Below are 23676 nucleotides of genomic sequence, written 5' to 3' on the forward strand. Positions count from 1 at the left end.
GTTTAAAATTTTCAAAAATATTTATTGGTTTTTTCAGGATTCGAAAAAAATGTACACAATGTTGTGGTAATATTTTCCAAATCTATCTTTGTCTTACAACGCACTCAGCGGAATATAATATTGTCAGCATATATTGTCAGTCAGACACTGACAATCAGTGACAATTTTAAATATTTGACATTGCATCGGGAATATGTTGAGTTATTGATTAAATATTATTGATATATAGTGTATTTGATAAATAATTGATTTAAGAAGTGAACTTAATAAAAAGTTATTTATTGTGTATTATTTGTGGAAGATCCAAGCAGAGAATACATCAGGATAATATATTCTGTGATCCAAGTATTTTGTTGTTAAAGATGTTCAAATTTGTAAGCGTTCCATAACAATATATTATTAAAAAATCACTTTAACACTTTTCCTCTTTTCTCGATTGAGTATTAGTCTTTGTTGTACAAATAAATTATTACAATCACTGAATACATAGTTAGTGAAAAAATTATCACATTTATTAACTGAATTAATAATTTGCAATTATAAAAATAACAGTTATCCAAGAACATTCAAAACCCATCTCTTTAAATTAATGATGACATTTTCAAGTAGAATGACATTCTGGTAATGTTTATATATCCATACCAGTGTGAATTTTACTACACGTAATTTGCCGTGTAAAGACAGAAAAAGTAGGGATACACGTAAAATATTTGCGAATTATGTACCCATAGCCTTAAATTTATATTTTGTACTTTTGTTTTTTTTTTATTTTTGCCAACATACCGTCAACTAAACTGTTTATGAAAACTGTGTTATACAGGGTGTAACAAAAATCCAGGTCATAAATTAAATCACATATTCTGGGACCAAAAATAGTGCGAATGAACCTAACTTATCTTAGTACAAATATGCTCATCAAAAAGTTACAGCCCTTTGAAGTTATAAAATGAAAATCGATTTTTTCGAATGTATCGAAAACTATTAGAGATTTTTTATTGAAAATAGACATGTGGCATTCTTATAGCAGGAACATCTTAAAGAAAAATTATAGTGAAATTTGTGCACCCCATAAAAATTTTATGGAGGTTTTGTTCCCTTAAACCCCCCAAATTTTTGTGTACGTCTCAATTAAATTATTATTGTGATACCATTAGTTAAATTCAATATTCTTAAAACTTTTTTGCCTCTTAGTATTTTTTCGATAAGGCAGTTTTTAAATCGAGTTGAGGCTTATTTTTTAATATGTTTACATAAAAATTTTATGGGGGTTTTGTTCTTTTAAACCCCCCAAATGTTTGTGTACGTTCCAATTAAAATATTACTGCAGTGCCATTAGTTAAACACAGTGTTTTGAAAACTTTTTTGTCTCTTTGTATTTTTTCGAGAAGGCACATTTTATCGAGATGTGGCTTCTTTTTTAAAATGGTTCAAAATATACCTAAAAATGTAAATCATACATACATTTGCACATTATTACCAAGTCTCCATAATCGTACTTAACCATATACAAATATGTGGTGTATTTGACAAATATTCAAAATATCTTGATAAAACCTGACGTTTAGAAAAAGTACTAAGAGCCAAAAAAGTTTTAAAAACAGTGTGTTTAACTAATGGTACTACAATAAAAAAGAATGCGTGTGTACTTTGTACGCACGTAAGAAGTTATACTTCTATTATAATATAATTTCAACGAAATAAATATACCTACTTAACAGTTACAATACAAAAAATTAACAATAATTACCAAAAATGAACCAAAACTTAACAATGCCAAATATTAAAAAAAAAAAAAAAGAAAAAAATATGAATCGTCCGGGATTTGAACCCGCAATTTCGCGATTTTTTGATCTCTGGTCCAATGCTCTACCAACAAGGTCATCAAGCCGCATGCTACTTACCTTTCAGATATACATAATTTTACATCACGGTGACAAGTGAAATATAAAAATAGATGTTTTATTATTTTACGCCCAAGGAAGACAAATAAAAAACCTTTTAAACCACCTTTTTCAAATTGCGCAAGTTGTATTATTAATATTAATGTTAATAAATGAAATATAAATATTTTGACGTTTCACAATTTGACAATTCACTTTTAACTGCAGTGCCTTAAAGTAGCATTTTTAACGCTCCTATGGAGTCCTAAAAATTGCATTTTTAACTCGTTTGTAGAAAAATATATTTAAAAACACTAATATATTCTTTCCACACCTTTTCTGGACTGATACATACATAAATTAAAACATTTTGAAGTATAACTTCAAAAATATAATATGAAAACTATTTAAAAAGGCAGTATAACTATTAACTAACCTTTGTTGTTTCTCTTCCCACAAATTTTAAAACGCAACAACCATACATAACCAAACCGTCAACCGTCCAAACCACAGCTGCGCTACAACTGCCATATTGGATAATTTTTGACATGTCATTTGAACATCCAATCAGAACAAAGTTATAATGCGCATGGATCGTAAGTTTAACATATAAAAATTCACCCTCATATCGCGCATAAAGAAGTATAACTTCAATAATTTAATTGGAACGTACACAAAAGTTTGGGGGGGGGGGGCGTTTAAAGGAACAAAATCCCCATAAAATTTTTATGGAGTGTCCAAATTTCACTCTAATTTTTTCTTAAGATGCTACTGCCATAAGAATACCACATGTCCATTTTCAATAAAAAATATCTAATAGATATATCTAATTTTGATATATTGGAAAAAATCGATTTTCATTTTGTAACTTCAAAGGGTTGTAACTTTTTTATATGCACATTTGTACAAGGTAAGTTAGGTTCAATCAAACTAATCTTGGTCCCAGAATGTGATTAAATTATGACCTGTATTTTTGTTACACCCTGTAGACTATTAATAAATGTAAAATACTGTATTTATAAATTAATTTTGTTACAGATTCTCTATTTTATTAATAAACTTATCGCATTTTTCCTTTAGTTTTTCTCAGACATTTCTGTACACTCAACACTCTGGTCTTTTGATGGTCTATGGTATTTGGTCTATTGACATAATTACTGTGTACCTAAGGAGTTGGTAATGTAAAACTTATTGTTATATTCATAAGATAAACACCAAAGATCCCGATCATTTAATGAATAATGAAGTTACACATGCATCATAGCATTTTTGACAAGGAGTGCGAAGAAGCGACAAATAACAAAAATAGAGCATAACTAAAGACAAATCATGCAGGATGCACAAGAAGAGCAAAGGAGAAATACAGAATTCTAAGAAGAGAAAAAAAAAGTAATTTGAGGAAAAATAGTTAGAAAGCATAGAAGAGCTAATAGGCTGTTGATTATATTCAAAATAAGATAGCTAAAAGGAACTACAACGTTAACGGGGTTTTATTATTTCATATGGTCAATGGACATCTATATATGGAAAAACCGCGGAGTGCTACCATTTAAAGGGGTGCGTTTTTGAGAAATGGGTGAATTAGTCCCTGGGCACAGGTTACATTAGGGTGAGTTCTATGGGATTTTGGTACAAACATATCTACATAAAAATTGTTCCTGGTTAAATTTCCTATCTAAATATCACTTTTTAAAGTCAATGATACTTTTTTTTACAAAACTATATTCAAAAGAAAAAGCACAAGGAAACCCAAAAGAAATACATTTTGTTTTTTGTCCAATAACTTTTGTCCACGAGGATACAGGTATAGATATTGCTTTACAAAAAAAATCCTACATATTTCTTCTTTAAAATGTTGTCTAGTAAAGATAATTAGGATTTATAGTTTTCGAAATATAATTTTTCAAAGTTCGCCACTTACAACAATTTTGGGCAATTCTCCTTGTTATTTCGCAAATATTGTTCTGTATTTTTTTTTAAAGAGATTATGGTTTTTCAAGGTTTTATACGTTTAACGATTTTTTATAATATAATATAAAAATAAAATAATATTGTTATATAATATTATATTATATATAGTATATATAATATAATATTATATTATATATCATATAATACGTAATATAAAAAAACATTATTTTTTACATTTTTTACCATTATTTTTGAAATTTCTCATTATAACTTTTTTTCTTCTACATTTAGGTATATATTATATTATATATTAAAAAAAGCTTATTTTGTTTACTTTAAAATAGTGTATTACAAAAAATTCTAGGATTATTTTTGAATACGATATTATTTTTCAAAATGTAATAAGTACTTGCAACGATTTTTGATTTTAGGATTATTTTTAAATTTCTCATTATAACTTTTTTTTTCTTGTACATGAATATACTATATATTGATCAATAAAGAGGGCTTACTTTCTATTCTTTAAAATGGAGTATCATCTATATAATCAAAACCGAGTGATTCTTTGATATTTTTTTACCTGTATTATTTAAAATTATTTCTTTTACAAAAATTACATAAACATTAGTCTTAGAAAACATCACTTTAGTTAAAATTATTTAAACGTTGACATTTAAAAATTTTTCAAAATCAAAGTCCATCTCTTCGTTAGCATTAACTTCAATATCTTCCTCTGACACCTCAGTTATCTTAGAGTTCCCACAATTAGTACCCATGCACATGCACCCTTTGCAGAATATTGAACAACTAATTCCTATCTTTCTACAACCGCAGTTTCTTGTACATCCTTTGGTACATTTACATGCTATTTTTTCAAGCAAAGTAGGAAGGTGCAGGAACTTTGACAGTAAATATTGGAATTAATCCATATTTTGAAGTTTGCCCGGCCGAGTCAAGTGGATCCAAAGTATTATCTATAAAAAATAAGATTCAATCATAACACACAATCGCATAAAAAAGTTATAATGAGCAATTTAAAAAATAATCCTAAAATCAAAAACCGTTGCAAGTACTTATTACATTTTGAAAAAGCATATCTTATTCAAAAATAATCCTAGAACTTTTTATAATACACCATTTTAAACTAAACAGAATAAACTTTCTTTTTCATTATATAATATATACCTAAATGTAGAAAAAAAAGTTATAATGGAAAATTTAAAAAATAATCGTAAAAAATATAAAAACTCGTTAAAAGTAAATCTTGAAAAAGATAACCTCTTTAAAAGAAGTCGTACCACATTATACAGTGTAGAACATTTGAAAGGTAATTGATTTCTTTTCCTCTTACATGTACCATTGCATATGCCTAAAGTTACGTAGAAAAAAGTTACAGAACAATATTTGCGAAATAACAAGGAAAATTACCCAAAATTGCTGTGAGTGGCGAACTTTGAAAAATCATATATCGAAAACTGTAAATCCTAATGACCTCTACTAAACATTATTTTAAAGAGAAAATATGTAAGTTTTTTTTCTGTGAAGCAATGTCTATACCTATATCCCCGTGGACAAAAGTTATAGGACAAAAAACAAAATTTCTTTCTTTTGGGTTTCTTTGTGCTTTTTCTTTTGAATATATTTTTTGTAAAAAAAGTATCTTTGACTTTAAAAAGTTATATTTAGATAGGAAATTTAATCAGGAACAATTTTTGTGTAGACGTGTTTGTACCAAAAGTGCATAGAACTCACCCTAATGTAACCTGTGCCCAGGGACTAATTCACCAATTTCTCAAAAACGCACCCCTTTAAATGGTAGCACTTCGCGGTTTTTTCATATATAAAGATTCATTGACCATATGAAATAATAAAACCCCGTTAACGTTGTAGTTCCTTTCTATAGTACATAATCAATAGCCTATAAACTCGAAAGGTTTTCAAAAATTTAAATCAAATTAGCAGAATTTAAGCCAAGCATAAGAAACTGTAATGATGGACAGGGAAATATTCTAAACGATACAGTCTCAATATTGAACAGATGGGTTGAATTTTTTGACGCAAAACTTAATGGCCATCATATCGAAGAAGCAGATATCACCCTAGCAGATCGAAATTATTGGAATCTATTCAACCCAAACGAAAGACCGCATTGAAGAGGATGCCCAAGTCAGTAAAAAGCCTAAAAAATAATACAGGCCCAGGAACTGATCAAATTTGCAGTAAGCTCTACAAAAACGGTGGTGATGCCCTGCTACACACTGCATAAATGTTCACTTCTTGTGTGGCAAAATGAGATCATGCTCTGGGAATAATCTCAAGGCGTGATATGACCGTTACACAAAGAAGGCAACCATCATCAGTGTGACAACTACAGAGGTATAATTTTGTGAGCAAGTGTAACATCTGCTTATAAAATACTAGCAAATATTCTCTACGAAAGGCCACAGGTTTACATGGGCATAATTGTAAAATACAAGGGCGGATTCACTCGAGAAAGCATTAAAATGTAACATTACTAGTCAATGCTTGTGTTTGATATACCTGAAAAACTTTTAACCAGAATTACATTAACTTAAAAGCCAGAGTTAGGATACAGGAGAGAATTCTAGAACTTATAATTTTTTACATTTGAAGCATTTTTATTATACAGTTATGAGCGCGCTAATAACCGGCTGAATAACGCAAAAGATGGAAAACACATTAAGTTGTGAAATAAAAAGAAATTAAACTAGTGGAAATGGGAGATTTAGCGATAAAATCCTATACATTTACATTTTACTTATTGTTTCCCACCTTTAGACGTATCGGACGAGTGTGGCAACTGCCACTGTGACAGTTTGTTTTTTTTTTGGCTTGGACTATAGTCATTCAGCCAGTCTCAATCAAAAGTAAATGTATTAAAGATATTGCCAATTAGTGAAACATGGTTATTATAATAATATTACAATTTTTTACTTCTTATTTTACCTACTCATTACAGCTAATGTACATGCTATGTTAATAAATATTATAAATATATTATACTTAATGTTTATCAAGAACACATAGTGTATACATTTTACAAATAAAAATATTAACGCTAAGATTTTCGAATCTTATTGGAGTCATCTTCGGAGAGGCGTAGGCCTGCTGCCCCATACTCGAAGTTGCTGCCCCAACCATGAAATGAAAGCTTATCCAAACATTGCAACTGACGTGTACGGATTAGGTGACTAGCGTCATCTGGCAATTGAAAGGTAAAGTTTTCAATCCTAATAGCAACATTAATAATATTGAAAAATATTAAAAATATGTATTACTAAGAGATTTTTAAATTGAAAACTTATTGGTCCATTTCCCTGGTGACACCTCCAAGGCTTCTACAATATGCAAGCCAGATGGATGCTGCAGTGAAGACAAAAGGGAAGGAATTCTACACAACTTTACCTTTTTTTTTATTTGTCTTACATTAATTATTACATCATATCATTAAAAACTTATTTACATTAACAACCATACTGTAAACCTAATAAATGAATACTCTTCGTAATACTACTGGTCGTATTTACAGCAGATTTTACACCCAATTGGAAAACCCTCGTCAAAATAATTTTAGCGTATTCTTGCATCACAGCTACTAATTCAGGCAGTCTTTCCAACACACTCTCCACTACATCTCCATTTTTACTATCAATGCAAGCCAATACGGCCGGCAAAGCCGCACTAGAAGCTTTGGGGTTATATTTCAACCATCGGATCATCAACAACAACGACAATGACCTCGCGGAGCTATTTGGGGAAGAGACGGAGTTACAGAGGTATTGGGAGACTTCTTCGAGCCACTGAGGTCTCTTGCTTGTAATGTGGTCCAGTTCTTGTAAGGCAGATAGGTTATCTGACGCTTGAAGAGCCGATTTAAGTTGAGCCCATTGTGGTGGATGTGATTCTGGTACGGGGGGAGTGACTGTTCCTACTAGAACTTCTGTGGGACCCAACTGGTCGGTTATGGGTAACGATACACTGGATAGTAGTGGACGGACTCCTGGTTGACTGTACTGAATGTCACTGAAAATAATTAAGTACAGATTATATGATTTGAGCAGGTTAGCAAAATGTGTTCTTAAACTCTTAAATATTTTTTTAATAAAACACTAATAACATAACTGTTTTTAATTATGTTCTGTAACGGTGCGAAGGTAGCTAGTATTTTCTAATCATTGACACTTTCGCTAGGACCTGTATTTTAAATTCGTCAAAACCAAGTTTGTGTTTCAGAGAATCATCGGTTCTCGCAAATCTATGGTATTACGTAATTCATTCTCGATTCACATGAATATTTTTAAATTCTCATTCCGAAGAACGTAGGTTTTAGAAGTGTCATGTTTTGTTAGCCGTTATTCCCTCGTGAAATTGATTGTTGGATTTTTTATCAAAAGAATTGGGGTCATAAATTCTTCTCTGATGTGTTTCTGGCGACCAGAATATGATATGATATATTTTTCGTTTGCCGTTCAAGTATCAAGTAGAGCATTTGTTTATCTTCGGCTAGTTATCAGTAGTAATTGCACAAGAGCTCTGAAATTCTATATTAATTTCAGAGGTCGAGTGCAATTTGTTGCGATTATTTCATGAATAAAACTGTTCAAAACCAAAATTTTATTGTAATTTATTTATGTAAGTACCATGAAACACACAGTTTTTATAAATATTTGACGATTGAAAGTCATCACTTTTATTATTTTTAAAACATTAATTGTCATTAATGTCACTGAATGTATTTTTTCGTAGCAACGAAGGGCATCTGACGTAATATACTTAACGACGGGAGATTATCAAAAATTATCGATTTAATTCAGATTTCTGTAGCTTTCTATTGGTCAGAATCTCCTATGAATGAAATAATCAGGGAGATTTAATGATTTTTCGAGATGAGTCTGAATTTTGTTTATCTTAGAGATAAGTAGTTCAGCGATAAGAGCCCTGAGTTTGTCAACAAGTCACAGGTGTCCTTTTTCTGAGTAAGCTAATTTGATGGGAAAAGTTCAACCCAAGGTGACGCTAAACTCTGATTTTTGAAAGAGGCGTTTGGTTTAGTAATCTTGTCTTGAATTGGGACGAGGACAGTAAGTTACGTTTGAGCCGTGAAGAAGTCAAGTTGAGCTAGCCTCGGAAGGTCTGCAGGATTGCAGTACCTGAAAGGTGGAAGTTTCAGTTTCTTTGAGATAGTGAAGTTATTGTGCAATTTTATTGCAGAAGTCTTTGTGTTGGAGTTAAAGTGTTTGTTCCAGTATAGTCTAAACAAGCCACAGGCCACCGCGTTCCGCTGTTTTTAGGCGAACGCGATATCTTATACCAATATCGGTATAATAAATTTTTCTTACATGCAAGCAGGAGTTGGGAGTTTTCTTTTGTGTTACTTGTTTTAACACCACAATTAAAGCACGGAGTTGCTTTAATTTTAGTATTTTTTTGATCCGGTTTAATAAACTAGAAAACAATTCTTTTTTTAATATTTTTATTCGAGTAGTGCCAATTAGTTTTGAGAAATAAATTCAATGCTGAATTTTTCTATAAACTATGGGAGTAACCTGATGTATTGTACTGTTGTTGTATCTATTCATACGTAAAGTGACATTTAGTGGAGTGAATTGTGCCTTGGACTTAAAACCAACCAAGAAGATACAGGACTATGATGTACAAGGTATTATTTTTCTATGTAAAACTTTTCATTTTCTTTTTGGTAATCACGATCTCTATTTGTAACACCGTAAGAGATCACAGATTTAATTTTATTTTGTTTCAATAAAAATAATGTTTGATTTGCAAAATACAATTTTATTATTTGTCTTTTCCTTCTCTCTTGTTTCGTAAGTACAACAAAGATTTAGCTTAGTAAAGACATAGATAAGGTAAGTTGCGCCATATTTGCTTTCATATTATATTGTATATTTTGTATTGACTATGTTTTTTTGTTTAATTTTTGAGTTAGCTACCTTTTCTTTTAATATTTCTATTTGTTGCATAATTTTGGTTCCCATAAGGTAACCAGTGGCGCCCAATATTTTATTTCCTTTTATTATTTGATATTCTTATTTTGATTTTTCTATTTTTTTATTTCTAAGCTAATACGAGCAATATTAATAACATCCCGTTAAGAACCATCCCATATCTCTTCTGATTCTGAGCAACGTGGAGTTGTTCTCCAAATTGTGTAACACGTCACATCTTTATATGACATATCAACATCGTGTCAAATTATATTTCCCATTCATGTTTCAGTTCTGCAAAAAGCTGCAAGGCGAATCATAACATTTCATAAATTCTTGTCCTTCTCTTTCCAGATATTAAGATTTTTATTCAAACACAGAATAAGAATCTAGTAAAGGGAAATACAGAGGCTGATAAATTGGCGAATATAGGCAAGACTTTATTTAAATGTTCCTACAGACATCAAAATAGATAAACTTGACTTTTTACCTTTTATTAAACAAAAAATTATAAAAGAATTTAAAGTTGAACGGACGAAACAGTTCAAAACAAAAGAGAAATAGTACCAATAATGCCAAAGTGAATTCTCTATTAACCTTTGGCACAGTATAATACTAAAAGATCAGTAAGGTCACTCCGCGAAAATCCTTTGCGTCCACATTGGTAAATTTTTCGTGCGTATTGAACTAATAGTTCGTCGCAAGAATTTGCGTCGCACATTTTTACCAGTGAGGACGCGGTACTCAAATCATTTGATCTTCGCTCGAAAGCGATAATCGATGGAGCGTGTGCGTTGTGTGCAATAAAACAATTTACTTCGAGCACGCAACTATTTGCGACGAACAGCTGTTACGCACGAAAAATTTACCAATGCGGACGCGGCACTACGTTTGCCGTGATTGGTCATTATCGTCGGGCATTTAAAATATTGTCTTAAGAGAGGATTGCAAAAAATTGGATCCGTCAAATTCGAGAGAGAATTACTGATTCTTTAGCAGTTAACTGTGCTCTTGGTTCGACAAATTCACATTTGTGGATCGAAGACAGTTGACATCAACTATTAAGATTCGAACAGGTCACTACCTCACACCAGACCATTTGTTTAACACATTGCGTGTCACGTTGCTCATTTTTGATATACACGTATGACTAACTTTCATGGCCGTGGATATCAGTGGCCCCTAAGAGTAGTATCCCGATTAAGGCGTGGCACGCAATGTGTTAAAATCAAATGTAGAGATACTCCTTTTTGTGAATGTGGACAAATACACTGCGGTGCAAAAAAATCGATCCACTAAAAATTTGGTAATTTTTGATGTTTCGAATTTCCTAAACCTGTTGTCCGATTTAAGCGATTTTTTTACCACGTTATAGCCTTATTCATTGACAATATCGCTGTAATAATATTGTTGCTAGACAGTCAAACTGTCATTGTCTACCGGGTGTACGAATCAAACTGTGCTTTTTTCTCAAAGTTCGCATCACCCTGTGGATTATTCTATCATTTATAAAATACTGAAATTAAAACCCAACTATGGCCTCAGGTTTTCTTAACATTTTGTCTTTCGATTCATTCGCTTATGTTGGATAATAAAAAAGTTAGGTACTTTAACAACTGGCCATGTTCGTCATCAGTATAGGGGTTTTCTAAATAAGTGCGACAAACTTTAAGGGGTAATTTTACATGAGAAAATAATGACAATTTGCTTTATAATCATATGTCCGCAAACGCTTCGTTTCCGAGATACGGGATGTTCAATTTTTTTTTACAAACTCACGATTTATTTATTGCTTTAAAACCAATTAAGATATGCAAATGAAATTTGGTGGGTTTTACGACGTAGTTATTGCACATTTTTTAACATACAATTAAAAATTGTATATTCACCATTGGCGTGCGAACGGGTAATATTATCGGTCATAATACCCGTTTGCGCGCCAATGGTGAATATTAAATTCTTAATTGTATGTTAAAAGATGTGCAATAACTACGCCTTAAAACCCACAAAATTTGATTTGCATATCTCAACTGGTTTTAAAGCAATAAATAAATCGTCAGTTTGTAAAAAAATTGAACATCCCGTATCTCGGAAACGAAGCGTTTGCGGACATATGATTATAAAGCAAATTGTCATTATTTTCTCATGTAAAATTACCCCTTAAAGTTTGTCGCACCTATTTAAAAACACCCTGTACTGATGACGAACATGGCCAGTTGTTAAAGTAGCTAACTTTTTTATTATCCAACATAAGCGAATGAATCTAAAGAAAAAATTTTAAGAAACCTCAGGCTATAGTTGGATTTTAATTTCAGTATTTTATAAATGCTAGAATAGTCCACAGGGTGATGCGAACTTTGAGAAAAAAACACAGTTTGATTCGTACACCCGGTATACAGTGACAGTTTGACTGTCTAGCAACAACATTATTACAGCGATATTGTCAATGAATCATGCTATAACGTGGTAAAAAAATCAGTTAAATCCAACACAGGTTTAGGAAATTCGAAACTTCAAAAATGACCAAATTTTTAGTGGATCGATTTTTTTGCACCGCAGTGTAGTAAGTATATCTCATATGTTACTTAGTGCCCATTAACAAAACAGATCAAATTGATCTGTATCAAGAACTTGTTAACATAGGAAGTCCAACCCCCAATGCAACACAAAATCTTCTACATAATATTAATGATCAAACCTTAAAAAAACTCAATCAATTTCTTTTCAAATTAAAATATAAAATAGTTTTTTGACAATCATAATATTTAACCGAATAATAGGTAGGTACAATGAATTTAATGAAGAGAATATATAAAAATCCAGACCCTCTGAAAAGAACATCCAGACATTCTGAAATCCAGACCCTCTGAAACCTATAGCTCAAATACGAGAACTGATCAAGTGCCTAAGAGGTGGGGGCCAAGAAATTAAACGAAGAAGAAGAAGGTCGAATCAGGCTTCAGACATTCATATTTCATTTTAAAATATCAAACGAGAAATAACGCTTACTTGTGAGATACTGTTAATTTAAAAATTAACACTATACTTTTTTTAAACCAGGAGGACTAGACTCAAAAGGCAGATTCACATCCAATAATTTCCCTAGAAAAATCACCCGATTCATCTTCTTTTTGGTTGCTCATGTCGGCCTTTGACGGTAATCCATAAATATTATATTATGTATACTAATACGTCGCTAAACAACTGTTTTTTTTTTATATAAATACGGACTAAAAATCTAAAAACTAACGGAATAATGCAGAAGAGACAAAAAATCGACGATATATCTTAATTAACCTATGACTTTTAAAATACAATAGTGTCAAAATTTCATGAATGTGAATAGTGTCAAAATTTCATAATTTATAATCCGGTCAACTTAGACATCAAAATAGTTGGCAAATAACAAAAATTGCCGGAGAGCCAAATTTTGGTGGAGAGCTAGAGTTTACCATAACAAATAAAGTTTTAAAAGTCCCCATCGAACCCATGTGTGCAACAAAAGTTATTCGGGGTCAAAAGTCAAAATTTGTGATTTTTTGGATTTTTCTCGAAAACGGTAAGTTTTATCAAAAAAAAACATCTAACCAAAGTTGTAGATCTTGACATTCTCTACAAAAATAGTCCTTAAATTTTTTTTTCCTAAGAGTTACCATTCCGGAGATATCGCGATTTTAAAAGTTACTTTCTACATTATATTATGCACATATAAGCGACGTATATACATAATGTGGCACTTAAGATAAGTATAAATGCCTATTTGTGTCTCTTTTATATAATATAATATACTATCCTGAAAATATTTCTTCAAAAGATAATCAGTCCCAAACTGAATTTCCTCTATCCACGTCCACGCGGCCTTAAAAAACATTTGGCTATACCATTGTTTAAAAAAGAACAGATTGTCTGTTATAAACAATGGCTACAGTATTGTCCGTAGGTCTTGTTCATATTATCTGTTTCTTTTAGTGCTAAAGGTTCAGTGCAAGTGAATATAAGTACTTATTACAAGCGTCAACCATTTAGCAGACATTACGGGGTTACAGTGACAGTGATATTTGACGGCTACAGTGACTCGACAAAGAATATTAAAGCTGCAGAATAACGTCGTCGAACTACAAAAACATTATCGGGTTCCGAGATTATCTTTGATGAAAATATAACAGTTCCAGCGAATCAACAACAATTTTTCGCTAACATTAATAATAAATCTCGTTTCATTTCCATGTTAACTGACAAATTAACAGCTGCGAATATTGAAGTGAAACAAGATAAAAAATGACGCAGATGTCCTTGTAATTGAGACAGCAATTGAAAAATTTAAGGCAACAAACACAACAATTGTAGTTGGTGAAGACGTTGATTTGTTAGTACTGCTTACTGCAAGGACTCCAGTAGATAAAGTTATTTATTTTCTGAAACCTGGAAGGACTCAACAGCGAACAGAGATATATTCTTCGAAAAGTTTATCGGCTTATCCCAAATGCCAAAAGTACATTTTGTTTTTACATGCGATAACCGGCTGCGACACTACTTCAGCAATGTACAGAAGGGGCAAAACGTCAGTACTTAAATTATTCGAAAAAAAAAAAGATTTGACTGACTGCTGTAAAGTTTTTACAGAACTTGATTCCACACCGCAAACAATAATTACGGAAGGAATTTGCTTTCTTCTTGCGGTTTATGGAGCTCCAAAAAAATTAGTTTTCTTGACAAATACCGATACTTAACTTTTGTAAAAAATACGCGAAACAAGAAACAAGTACAACTATCATGTCTTCCTCCAACATCAGCATCTGCTTTTCAACATTTGTATCGAGTATATTATCAAGTTCAAACATGGCTAGGCAATGAACTGAATCCAGAAGACTGGGGTTGGAAATTAATAGATAATACTCTGGAACCGATTAAAACCTTGCTCCCACCTGATCCAGAAAAACTCCTTAACACTATTTTTTTTTGTAATTGCAAAAAAGGTTGTAGTACCAAATGTGGATGTAAAAAAGACGGGTTGCTGTGTTCTCTAGCGTATACCAACTGCCAAGGTCAGTCTTGCTCAAATGTCCAGTTTAGTACAACAGAGGAAGACTCCTGTGATTTTAATGAAGAGACCAATGACTCAGTCACATTTGAACAATTTTTGAACATCCAGCAAGAGGAAGAGGAAGAAGAAGAAATCGAAGAAGACTTGACTGTTGAAGTAGACTTTCAAGAATATGAATCTGATTAAAATATCTAAAGAAATCAAAACAATAGTTAACCTAATAATCAATAGCAATATCAATAACCAATATCAATAATAAGGTAATATCTAGAACTTGACCGGTATTGTTTCCTTAAATTATCCTAAAATTGTCAAAACAGTTAGTGGAGTAGGCCTATTCCGGTACAAAAATGCGCCGAGTACACTACCTCACAGGTGGTGTGGAAACGTGTGCATATCATGTATAATGTGACTCTTAGAATCGCGATATCTCAGGAATGGCAACTTTTATGAAAAAAATAATAAGAACTATTTTTGTAGAGAATTTTAAGATCTACAACTTTGGTTTAAGGTTCTTTTTTGATAAAACTTACCGTTTTCGAAAAAGATCCAAAAAATCTCAAATTTTGACCTTTGACCCCGAATAACTTTTGTTGCACACATGGGATCGATGGGGACTTTTAAAACTTTATTTGTTATGGTATACCCTAGTTCTCCACCAAAATTTGGCTCTCCTTCAATTTTTGTTATTTCAAATGTCTATATAGACCGGGTTATTAGTGGAGTAAACTTACCTGTGGTTGGACCAATTATAAACAAGCATTACAAATGTTTTTTAAAGTGTTACTGATGCACAAATAAATACACCAAGGGCCGGTTGTTCGAACGCTAATCAAAAATGATCATTATCAAATATTTAATTACTGTCACCAACTGTCAATGTCAACTTTGTTTGGGTTGCTGAAAACATAATTATGGATTACAATTATGAAATCAGTTAATCAATTATGTTAATAATTGTTATATTAATTGATTAACTAATCTCATAATTATAATCAATTATGTTTTCAGCAACCCAATCAAAGTTGACATTGACAGTTGGTGACAGTAATTAAATATTTGATAGTGATCATTGTTGATTAGCGTTCAAACAACCGGCTCTAAACGTCTTTGTTAGATCTAAAAGAGACACATATGTGCAGATAGTCTGAACGAGTGCGCATAGTCAATAAAGGTAACAAGGTTACGTTAATACTTACTGCAACAAGGATCCGTACTGCTGCAAATATTTTGACGCACCTTTCACGTCTTTAACCATCCAGTGCTGTATAAATATGACGATTCTGCTAACTAAAACGCTCAAATCTTTTCCCTGTCCATGAAATTGTAGCAGCAAAAAGTACGAATCTAACAGTTCGCACAAAGTTGACGTTTGGTTAAATATGTAAGGCTGCAAGAGCTCCATCAGTCCTAGAATCTGTCCGAACAGCATGAAATGTCCTCGACTTTTCAATACTCCCCAATCGTATTGCGCTCTACCTTTTAAACACCCGGCTAGCATAGGCAACTGTCTCAGTACTAATAAGGGATGGGTTGCTACTAGTTTTCTGATGAGCAGTTCTAGCTCTTGACTCTTTTTAGTCCAGTCTTTATTCCTTGGTGTTGCTGCTAGAGCACTTAGAAGGCAATGGGATATCTCATCTATCGCACTAGGGCAATTTTTGTTGTAAATATCCGTACAAGTTTCTGGTTTTACCTCTATGCGGTCTGGCACAGAGTATGGAACAGACATATAGATCATTAGTATCAATTCATGTGTATAAATATCGTTCGCATCGTGCACTAATTTTTTCATGATCGAGACTGCGTTATTTCCTAAGCTTCGTAGGACCAACTGCAAACGACTCTCCATTTTTCTTTTCCACATACTTTCATTCGTTTTTGATTCTTCAATTATGAACTTTATCATTATTAGTACCTGCAAGAAAAAAAAAACGTAATTAAAAAAAAACAACAAATGCGGAATCAACAAGGTTCTAGGTCGGAAAGATCATGTACTGACGATATATTTATAATGAGACGAGTTCAAGAGAAATTATTAGAATGCAACAAACCGGCATATTTATGTTTCATGGACCTTAAGAACGCATTTGGCAGGGACAAATTAAAGGACGTTATCCATTTGTTATACTCAAGAGAGGTACCTCTAGGAATAATTAACCCTTAAGTACTGACATCTTAAATCAATGACGTAAACACTAACTAACCGCCTGACAGACGGGTTTAACATTTTAGTGGTAATTTTTGTTTTTGTTAAATATTTTAATGCAAAAAAATATCTCGATGACTTACTGAAAGTATTGATTATCTAAAAAACACAGTAGTTAATCTAGTTTTTCTGTATTTATTAAAATAAAAAACATTATAACAAGAATGGAAGGATTGTTTGTGTACCTTTTTACTCCTGAAAAAAAAAAGTGTGATAAATATTAAACAAATTAAAGAATCTTAAAAATTTATAACCGAGTTAAACAAAAAGTAAGAAAAATGAAAATAAAAAGGTTTTTAAAAAATGTTTTTTTTTTTTTTTTTTTTTTTTTTGAAAAATGGCTTTGGCAGAGCCAATTAGCCAGACTTGTTTGTGATTGATTGCAGATTCATAGTCATAAATTTCTTATAAACATAAGTACATTCTACAATATTATTTTTATAGATACATTGGTACATTGTGTAGCTTTTTTTTTTTTTTTTATTTTGTTTTTTTTTAAAATTATTTTACTGTTTTTTTAATATATATTTTAATTTGTGCGAAACACTTCTTTTTTTATGTTTGTTTCTATTTTTTTTTCTTTTTTTGTTATGTTTGTTTCTATTTTTTTTTTCTTTTTTTTTATGTTTGTTTCTATTTTTTTTTTCTTTTTTTTTTATTTATTATTTTTTTGTTATTATTTTATTATGTGTTTATATATATATATATATATATATATATATATATATATATATTTTATTTTTTCAAACCACATTAACAAATTATGCCTATTATATTACGTTTACAACTTGTATTTACATAATTTAACATGTTTATAAATGAGATGAAGAATTTCCATATCATTTGTAAATATTAAAGTATTAAGGTTTATTGGGAAAAAACATTTTAAATCTTTTAATTCCTTATAAAAGTCGTTTATGTTATTTATGTTTAAATGACATTCTAATATGACATGTGTTAGATCTCCGATTTTGCCACAAGTACAATTGGGAGTATCTGACAAGCCGATTCTATGCATGTAATATGGCGTAAGAGCATGATTGGCTCTCAGCCGATTAATGGTCTTTATAAAATGTCTGTTATATTCTGCGTAAAACCATCTTTTTGAGAATATCCTAGGGTTACAATGAGCAAAATTTGAGCCAGTATTACATTCTCTGTAATGCAATTGCCAATTATTTTTAAGTTTTTGTCTGCTAAAAGTATCAATATCTGAAGCTGGAATTAAATTTTTGTTTATTTTTTCTCCGATTACATAAGCTGATTTAGCAAAATTGTCAACTATTTCATTGCCTTTTATTCCCGAATGACCCTTAATCCAAGCAACTGTTACATTTACTCCTAATTGTGTAATTTGAAACAGAGTTTTAAGTATATTCAATTCAATGTGGTTTATGTGTTTGACTGTTTGAATGTTACTTAATCTGTCCACCGCGCTTTTACTGTCAGTAAATATAACATAATTGCTAGTTGGATTCAGTAGTACATACTGAACAGCAAACATTACTGCTATCATTTCTGCTGTGTATATTGAGCATTCAATAGGTAGGCTATATTGATGATGGTAATTTTTATTTTCGTGGAATACTGCACAGCCCGTTCCATTTGCGTCTTTTGACCCATCGGTAAATATGTACTGAAAATTTGACCATTTTTCTCTAATAAGTATATCAAACATATTTGGCGCTAAATGTGAGTTTAAATAACATGTTTTAACCTTGTTAGAAAATAATGTTTTTGTCATTGCACTGTAGTAAGGCGGAATTTGGCTTTTATAGATAACTTCACTGTACTTTACCGTACTTAGATAACTTTCTACCAAAGGTATAGATTTTTTAGTTCTCCAGTACCTATGAGTGAGGTCTAAAACTGATAGCTCATGTAGATCTTGAAGGTATTTACATTTTTTGGACAGAATTCGAGTTGCAAATTTATCACTGAGAAATTGGCGGCGTAAATGCAATGGAGGTTCCACTGCTTCATTTTCCATTATTTGGACTGGAGTGGATTTTAAATAACCTAGGCATAATCTTAAGCATTTATTTTTTTGAATTTCAAGTTTATTTAGAAGTGTATTGGTCGCTGATCCAAATAAATGACAGCTATAGTCGAGAATGGGTCTGATCATGTTACGGTAAAACATCAAAGCAATATTTGGGTCTGCTCCCCAATTTGTTTTACAGAAAGCTCTTAAAATATTTATTGAGTTTTCTGATTTTTTAACAATATGATGAATGTGATCTTTCCAAGACAATTTCCTGTCTAGATAGGTACCAAGATACTTAACACAGCTTTTAATTGGAAAATTAAATTTTCCAACGTTAAGATTGCCTTGTGGAACTCTACGCTTTTTTGTAAAGTAACACACCTCAGTTTTTGTGTCAGAAATTGATAATCCTACTTCTTCGTAGCACTGATTTACGATTTCTAATGCGACTTTTAAATTATCCTCACATCTACTTAACAATTTTCCTTCTGTATATAAAACAACATCATCAGCATATTGAAGAATTTTTGTATTGTTGGGTATACTAACTTCAAGATCTATGTTGTACAGGATGTATAAAATCGGGCTTAAAATACTCCCCTGTGGCAATCCAATATTAGTTAGTCGAGGATATGAAAATTCATCATTATTAATTTTTAAATAAGTTAATCTGTTGGAATATAAAGATTTTAAAAAGAGAGCAAATGAATTAGGGATTCCAATATACAACATTTTCTTGTAAAGAATGTCTAAATTAACATTATCAAAAGCAGCGGAAATGTCAAGGAACGCAGCTGCTGTAGACTTATTTCTTGTAAAGTTAAGTTGAATTGACGTAACTAGAGCTGCAGTTGCATCTTGAGTAGACCTAGACTTGCGAAAACCATATTGGGATCTTGGAAGTATACCATCGTGTTCTAACCAATGTTCAAATCTATTTTTAATTATTCTTTCGAATGTTTTTAAAAGACATGAAGACAAGGAGATAGGTCGGTAAGAATTTGAATCACGGTCTGGTTTGCCAGGTTTTTTAATAGGAATTATCAGGTATTCTTTCCAACTATTTGGTACTGGTATCTTATTTGTCCAAATATTGTTGAAAATGTTTAGTAGTGAAATTTTATGTTCGATCGGTAAGTTGTACAACAGCGAATATGACACATTGTCTATACCTGGAGAAGTATTATTTCTATGTTCAAGGGCTCGATGCAATTCCCATAGATGAAAATTTTCGTCAAAATTGTGGTTTTGTCTGGATACTGTTTGAATATCTTCTTGTACGGTGTCGTCATTTGGAACCCATGCCGGAGCAATTTTTCTGTGGAAATCTTGCAACCATGTATCTTCTGGATCAATAGGTACTCTGTTGGCTTGTTTGCGGTTTTTAAAACAATTAACTTTTCGCCAGACATCTTTTAATGGTGTTCGTGAGTTTAGTCTTTCGCAAAAATCAATCCAATTCTTCTTTTTTTTTCTGTTTGAAGATTTTCTTTGCAACAGCGTCAAGTCGTTTATACTCTATTAAATTTTGGAGCGTTGGATTCTGTTTATAATTAATGAACGCATGTTTTCTACTTTCAGCTGCTAGTTGACACTGATTATTCCACCATGGTTTCGGAATATGGCTTCTGTTTTTTTCGTTAATGGAGGAATATTTTGGAATAGCGATGTTGGCTGCCTGGTTTATATGTGTTAACAATTCTTCGTAGATTAATGGAACTTCCATTGCTTCCAAAGTACTGGCATAAGTCATCCAATTGGCTCTGCTAAGGTTCCATATTCTATGTTTTCTACTGGATGTGGCTTCTGTTGCGGAGAAACTTTGTGATGAAATAATGATTGGCACATGGTCAGATCCATGAGGTTCTAGTAGAGTATTCCAATGGAAATAAGAAGCAATATCTCGGGAACAAATGGTTAAGTCTACAGCAGAAGGTTTTTTGGAAATAGCGAGAGTGGGAGACCCATCGTTTAAATATTCTAAATTACAATATTCTATAGCATCTAGAAGATCTTTACCTAATCTATCATCAACTTCGCAACCCCACGCCAAATTGTGTGCGTTAAAATCGCCTCCTATTATAAATGGTTTTGATATATTTTCTAAAAAATTTATCCATTGTTGAATTGAAACTTTATTATTGGGTTCATTATATAAAGAAATTATATGTAAAGGTTTCCTGAAAAAATTTGGAAAAATTATTTCTTCACATTTTATGTTAGATTTCAAAAGGATGGCACATCCGCCATATCCATCAGGGCGGTCAGCTCGAAAACAATTAAATTCTTTAAAATTATAATATTTTCCCGGTTTGAACCAGGTTTCAGATAATAGAGCTATACTGATGTCGTTCTGATGGAGTAAATATTCTAAATTATGTTTATTAGCAACTGCCGAACGACAGTTCCATTGTAATATGTTTATTTTAGTTAGGCCTGCGATTTGATGTTAGATTTTGGTTAAAATGGTTACTAATTAACTGAATTACATCAGATTTTGAAATATTAAAATTATTATTTTGTTTAATTGAATTAACAATTGTAAGAACTGATTCTAAAATGACATTTATTACAGAAGAATCTAACTCTTCTGACTGTGAATCTGCAACGTTTAAGTTTTGTTGATAGAATTGACTTTTAACTATTCCCTCAGAATGTTTTGGAGGGGAAACTACAGATATTATTTCTTTTCTGGCTATATCAGTTGGGTCTGGACTATTTGGCTTTTGCCTTTTATTTGGCCTACTGGTGTTGGTGTGAGGATTAAATATAAATTTAGCAAAGTTATTTCCTTGGGTAGAAGTAGAAGGTTGTGAATTTTGTGAAAAATGTGTATCATTGTTTGTTATATTTGACCTAAGAATACTAGCATATGAATTCTTTGGTATATTTTTATTTGCATCGTAAAAATTAACGTTTGTTAAACCCATCGTCTCTTTTATTAACTTTTGTCGTGTGAATTCTGGACACGCGCTTAAATTCGTAGTCAAGTGATTCCCCTTACAGCTGAAACATACTTGTGTGAACTCAACTTTTGTACAATTTTTAGAATTATGAGATTCTTGGCATCTATTGCATCTTGGCTGACTCCTACACTGACTGCCTAGGTGACCGTACCTAAGACAGTTGAAACATAACAGAACTTTCTGCTTATACACTTCAATTTCTTTAATAACCTTATTTATGACTACATATTTAGGTAACGTTTGCGATTTAAAGGTCACAATACAAGATTTAGTAGGGACATATTCGACAATTTTTTCCTCATTAACAATTTTCTCTAATTTACGCGTAATTCTTTTAACGTTTGCAATTTCAAATATACAATGACTATCATACTGTTTTATTTTACTTTTTATATACTCTTCAGAGAAATCTATGTCTATGTCTCTAATAACTCCCTGTCTGTGTAAAATAAATTTTGGAATATATAGATCCAAATTATTTGATCTAAAAATTTCCAGAGATTTGTTTTTAATAAGATTATTTGCAGTTTTATAGTCTTTGCATTTGACTCTAATCCTATTTCGGCCGATGGCATCTATACTGGAAATCATATTGTCTGCTTCAGGAAAGTTAGACAAAATAATTTCACCAATTTTCAAAGAATTTAATTTACCTTTAAAATCATTAGCACTGTTTTCGATGTAAATGTGATATGGTCCCAGGTCATTACTATTAAATAAAAATGCTTGCCTTACCTCTTTTAAGTTCTGTTTTGTTTCATTATTAACATTCATATTCGTTGTATTTGGATCATTTGGATACTGGTTGTTGTTGTTCTTGGTTGTCAAATTTATTGGAATGGGAGTACTTACAGAAAGTTCCATTTGTTCGGCATCATTTTGACTATCGAATATAATAGTTTTTCTGGGCGGTGGATCAGGAGGCCTACCTCCGCTATTGACACTCATATTGCAGTTGTAGGCGCTTCAGCAAACGATATTGCAGTCGTAAAAAATTCAAATTAAATTAAGACAATGGGGGTTATCTGTAGTCTCAATGATCGTTGTACCGAAGGTACGTCCGATTTCTATGATTACTACTATAAAAATGTAGAAAAAAACGTCGAAAACTAATATTTTTTAAAGAGCAATTTAAAAGACCGGTTTTCACTTTGACGTTTTTCTGTTAAAAAATGTTAAAACAAAAAAAAACTGACAGGTACCATAATTAGTACAGTGTAGCAATGGTAGTCAGTGGCAACATTTTCATCACAAATTGATTCCACTTCACTTATGTCGTCTTCTACCTCATCAAACCATCTCAAAAGAGTTTCCTCAGGGCCGTTATTCCCTTATTTGATGTTTTTTGACGAACTGGGGCACATTGTGTGTAATGACGAACTGGGCACAAACACTAACACCCCGTCTATTAGACGGAAATCACAGTTTGAGGCTAAATATCTTTCGAATAACAACCTGTCGCAAACTGTCGAATTCAATACTACTAAAGAACAACCCAACTTGAAAAGTCATAAACGGATGACCTTCAAAATTTTCTAGGAAGGGAAATATCCCACTTTCGACAAGCGATACCGTCAGAGAGAGTACTTAAGGGTTAACACGATCGAAAACATCTACCAGAACAATACAATAAAAGTACAAGTAGAAGATGAACAAACTAACCCAATTGAAGCTGGCAATGGGATAAGACCGGGAGATTCCCTGAGTCCTTTA

General features: G+C 31.8%; 1 protein-coding gene across 1 annotated transcript in view; it reads right to left on the reverse strand.

The window, feature by feature from the left end:
* Positions 1-7212: 7212 nt before the first annotated feature.
* LOC126880065 (integrator complex subunit 1) overlaps positions 7213-23676 on the reverse strand; it is a 63556-nt gene continuing 47092 nt past the window's right edge. The window contains exons 14-15 of the mRNA XM_050643722.1: positions 16001-16719; positions 7213-7835 (exon numbers count right to left, since the gene is read on the reverse strand). Of these exons, the coding sequence (XP_050499679.1) occupies positions 7277-7835; positions 16001-16719 (1278 nt within the window). The 3' untranslated portion in view covers positions 7213-7276. The remainder of the gene's footprint in view (positions 7836-16000; positions 16720-23676) is intronic.

This window comes from Diabrotica virgifera, chromosome 2, assembly GCF_917563875.1.
Source record: "Diabrotica virgifera virgifera chromosome 2, PGI_DIABVI_V3a".
NCBI lineage: Eukaryota > Metazoa > Arthropoda > Insecta > Coleoptera > Chrysomelidae > Diabrotica > Diabrotica virgifera.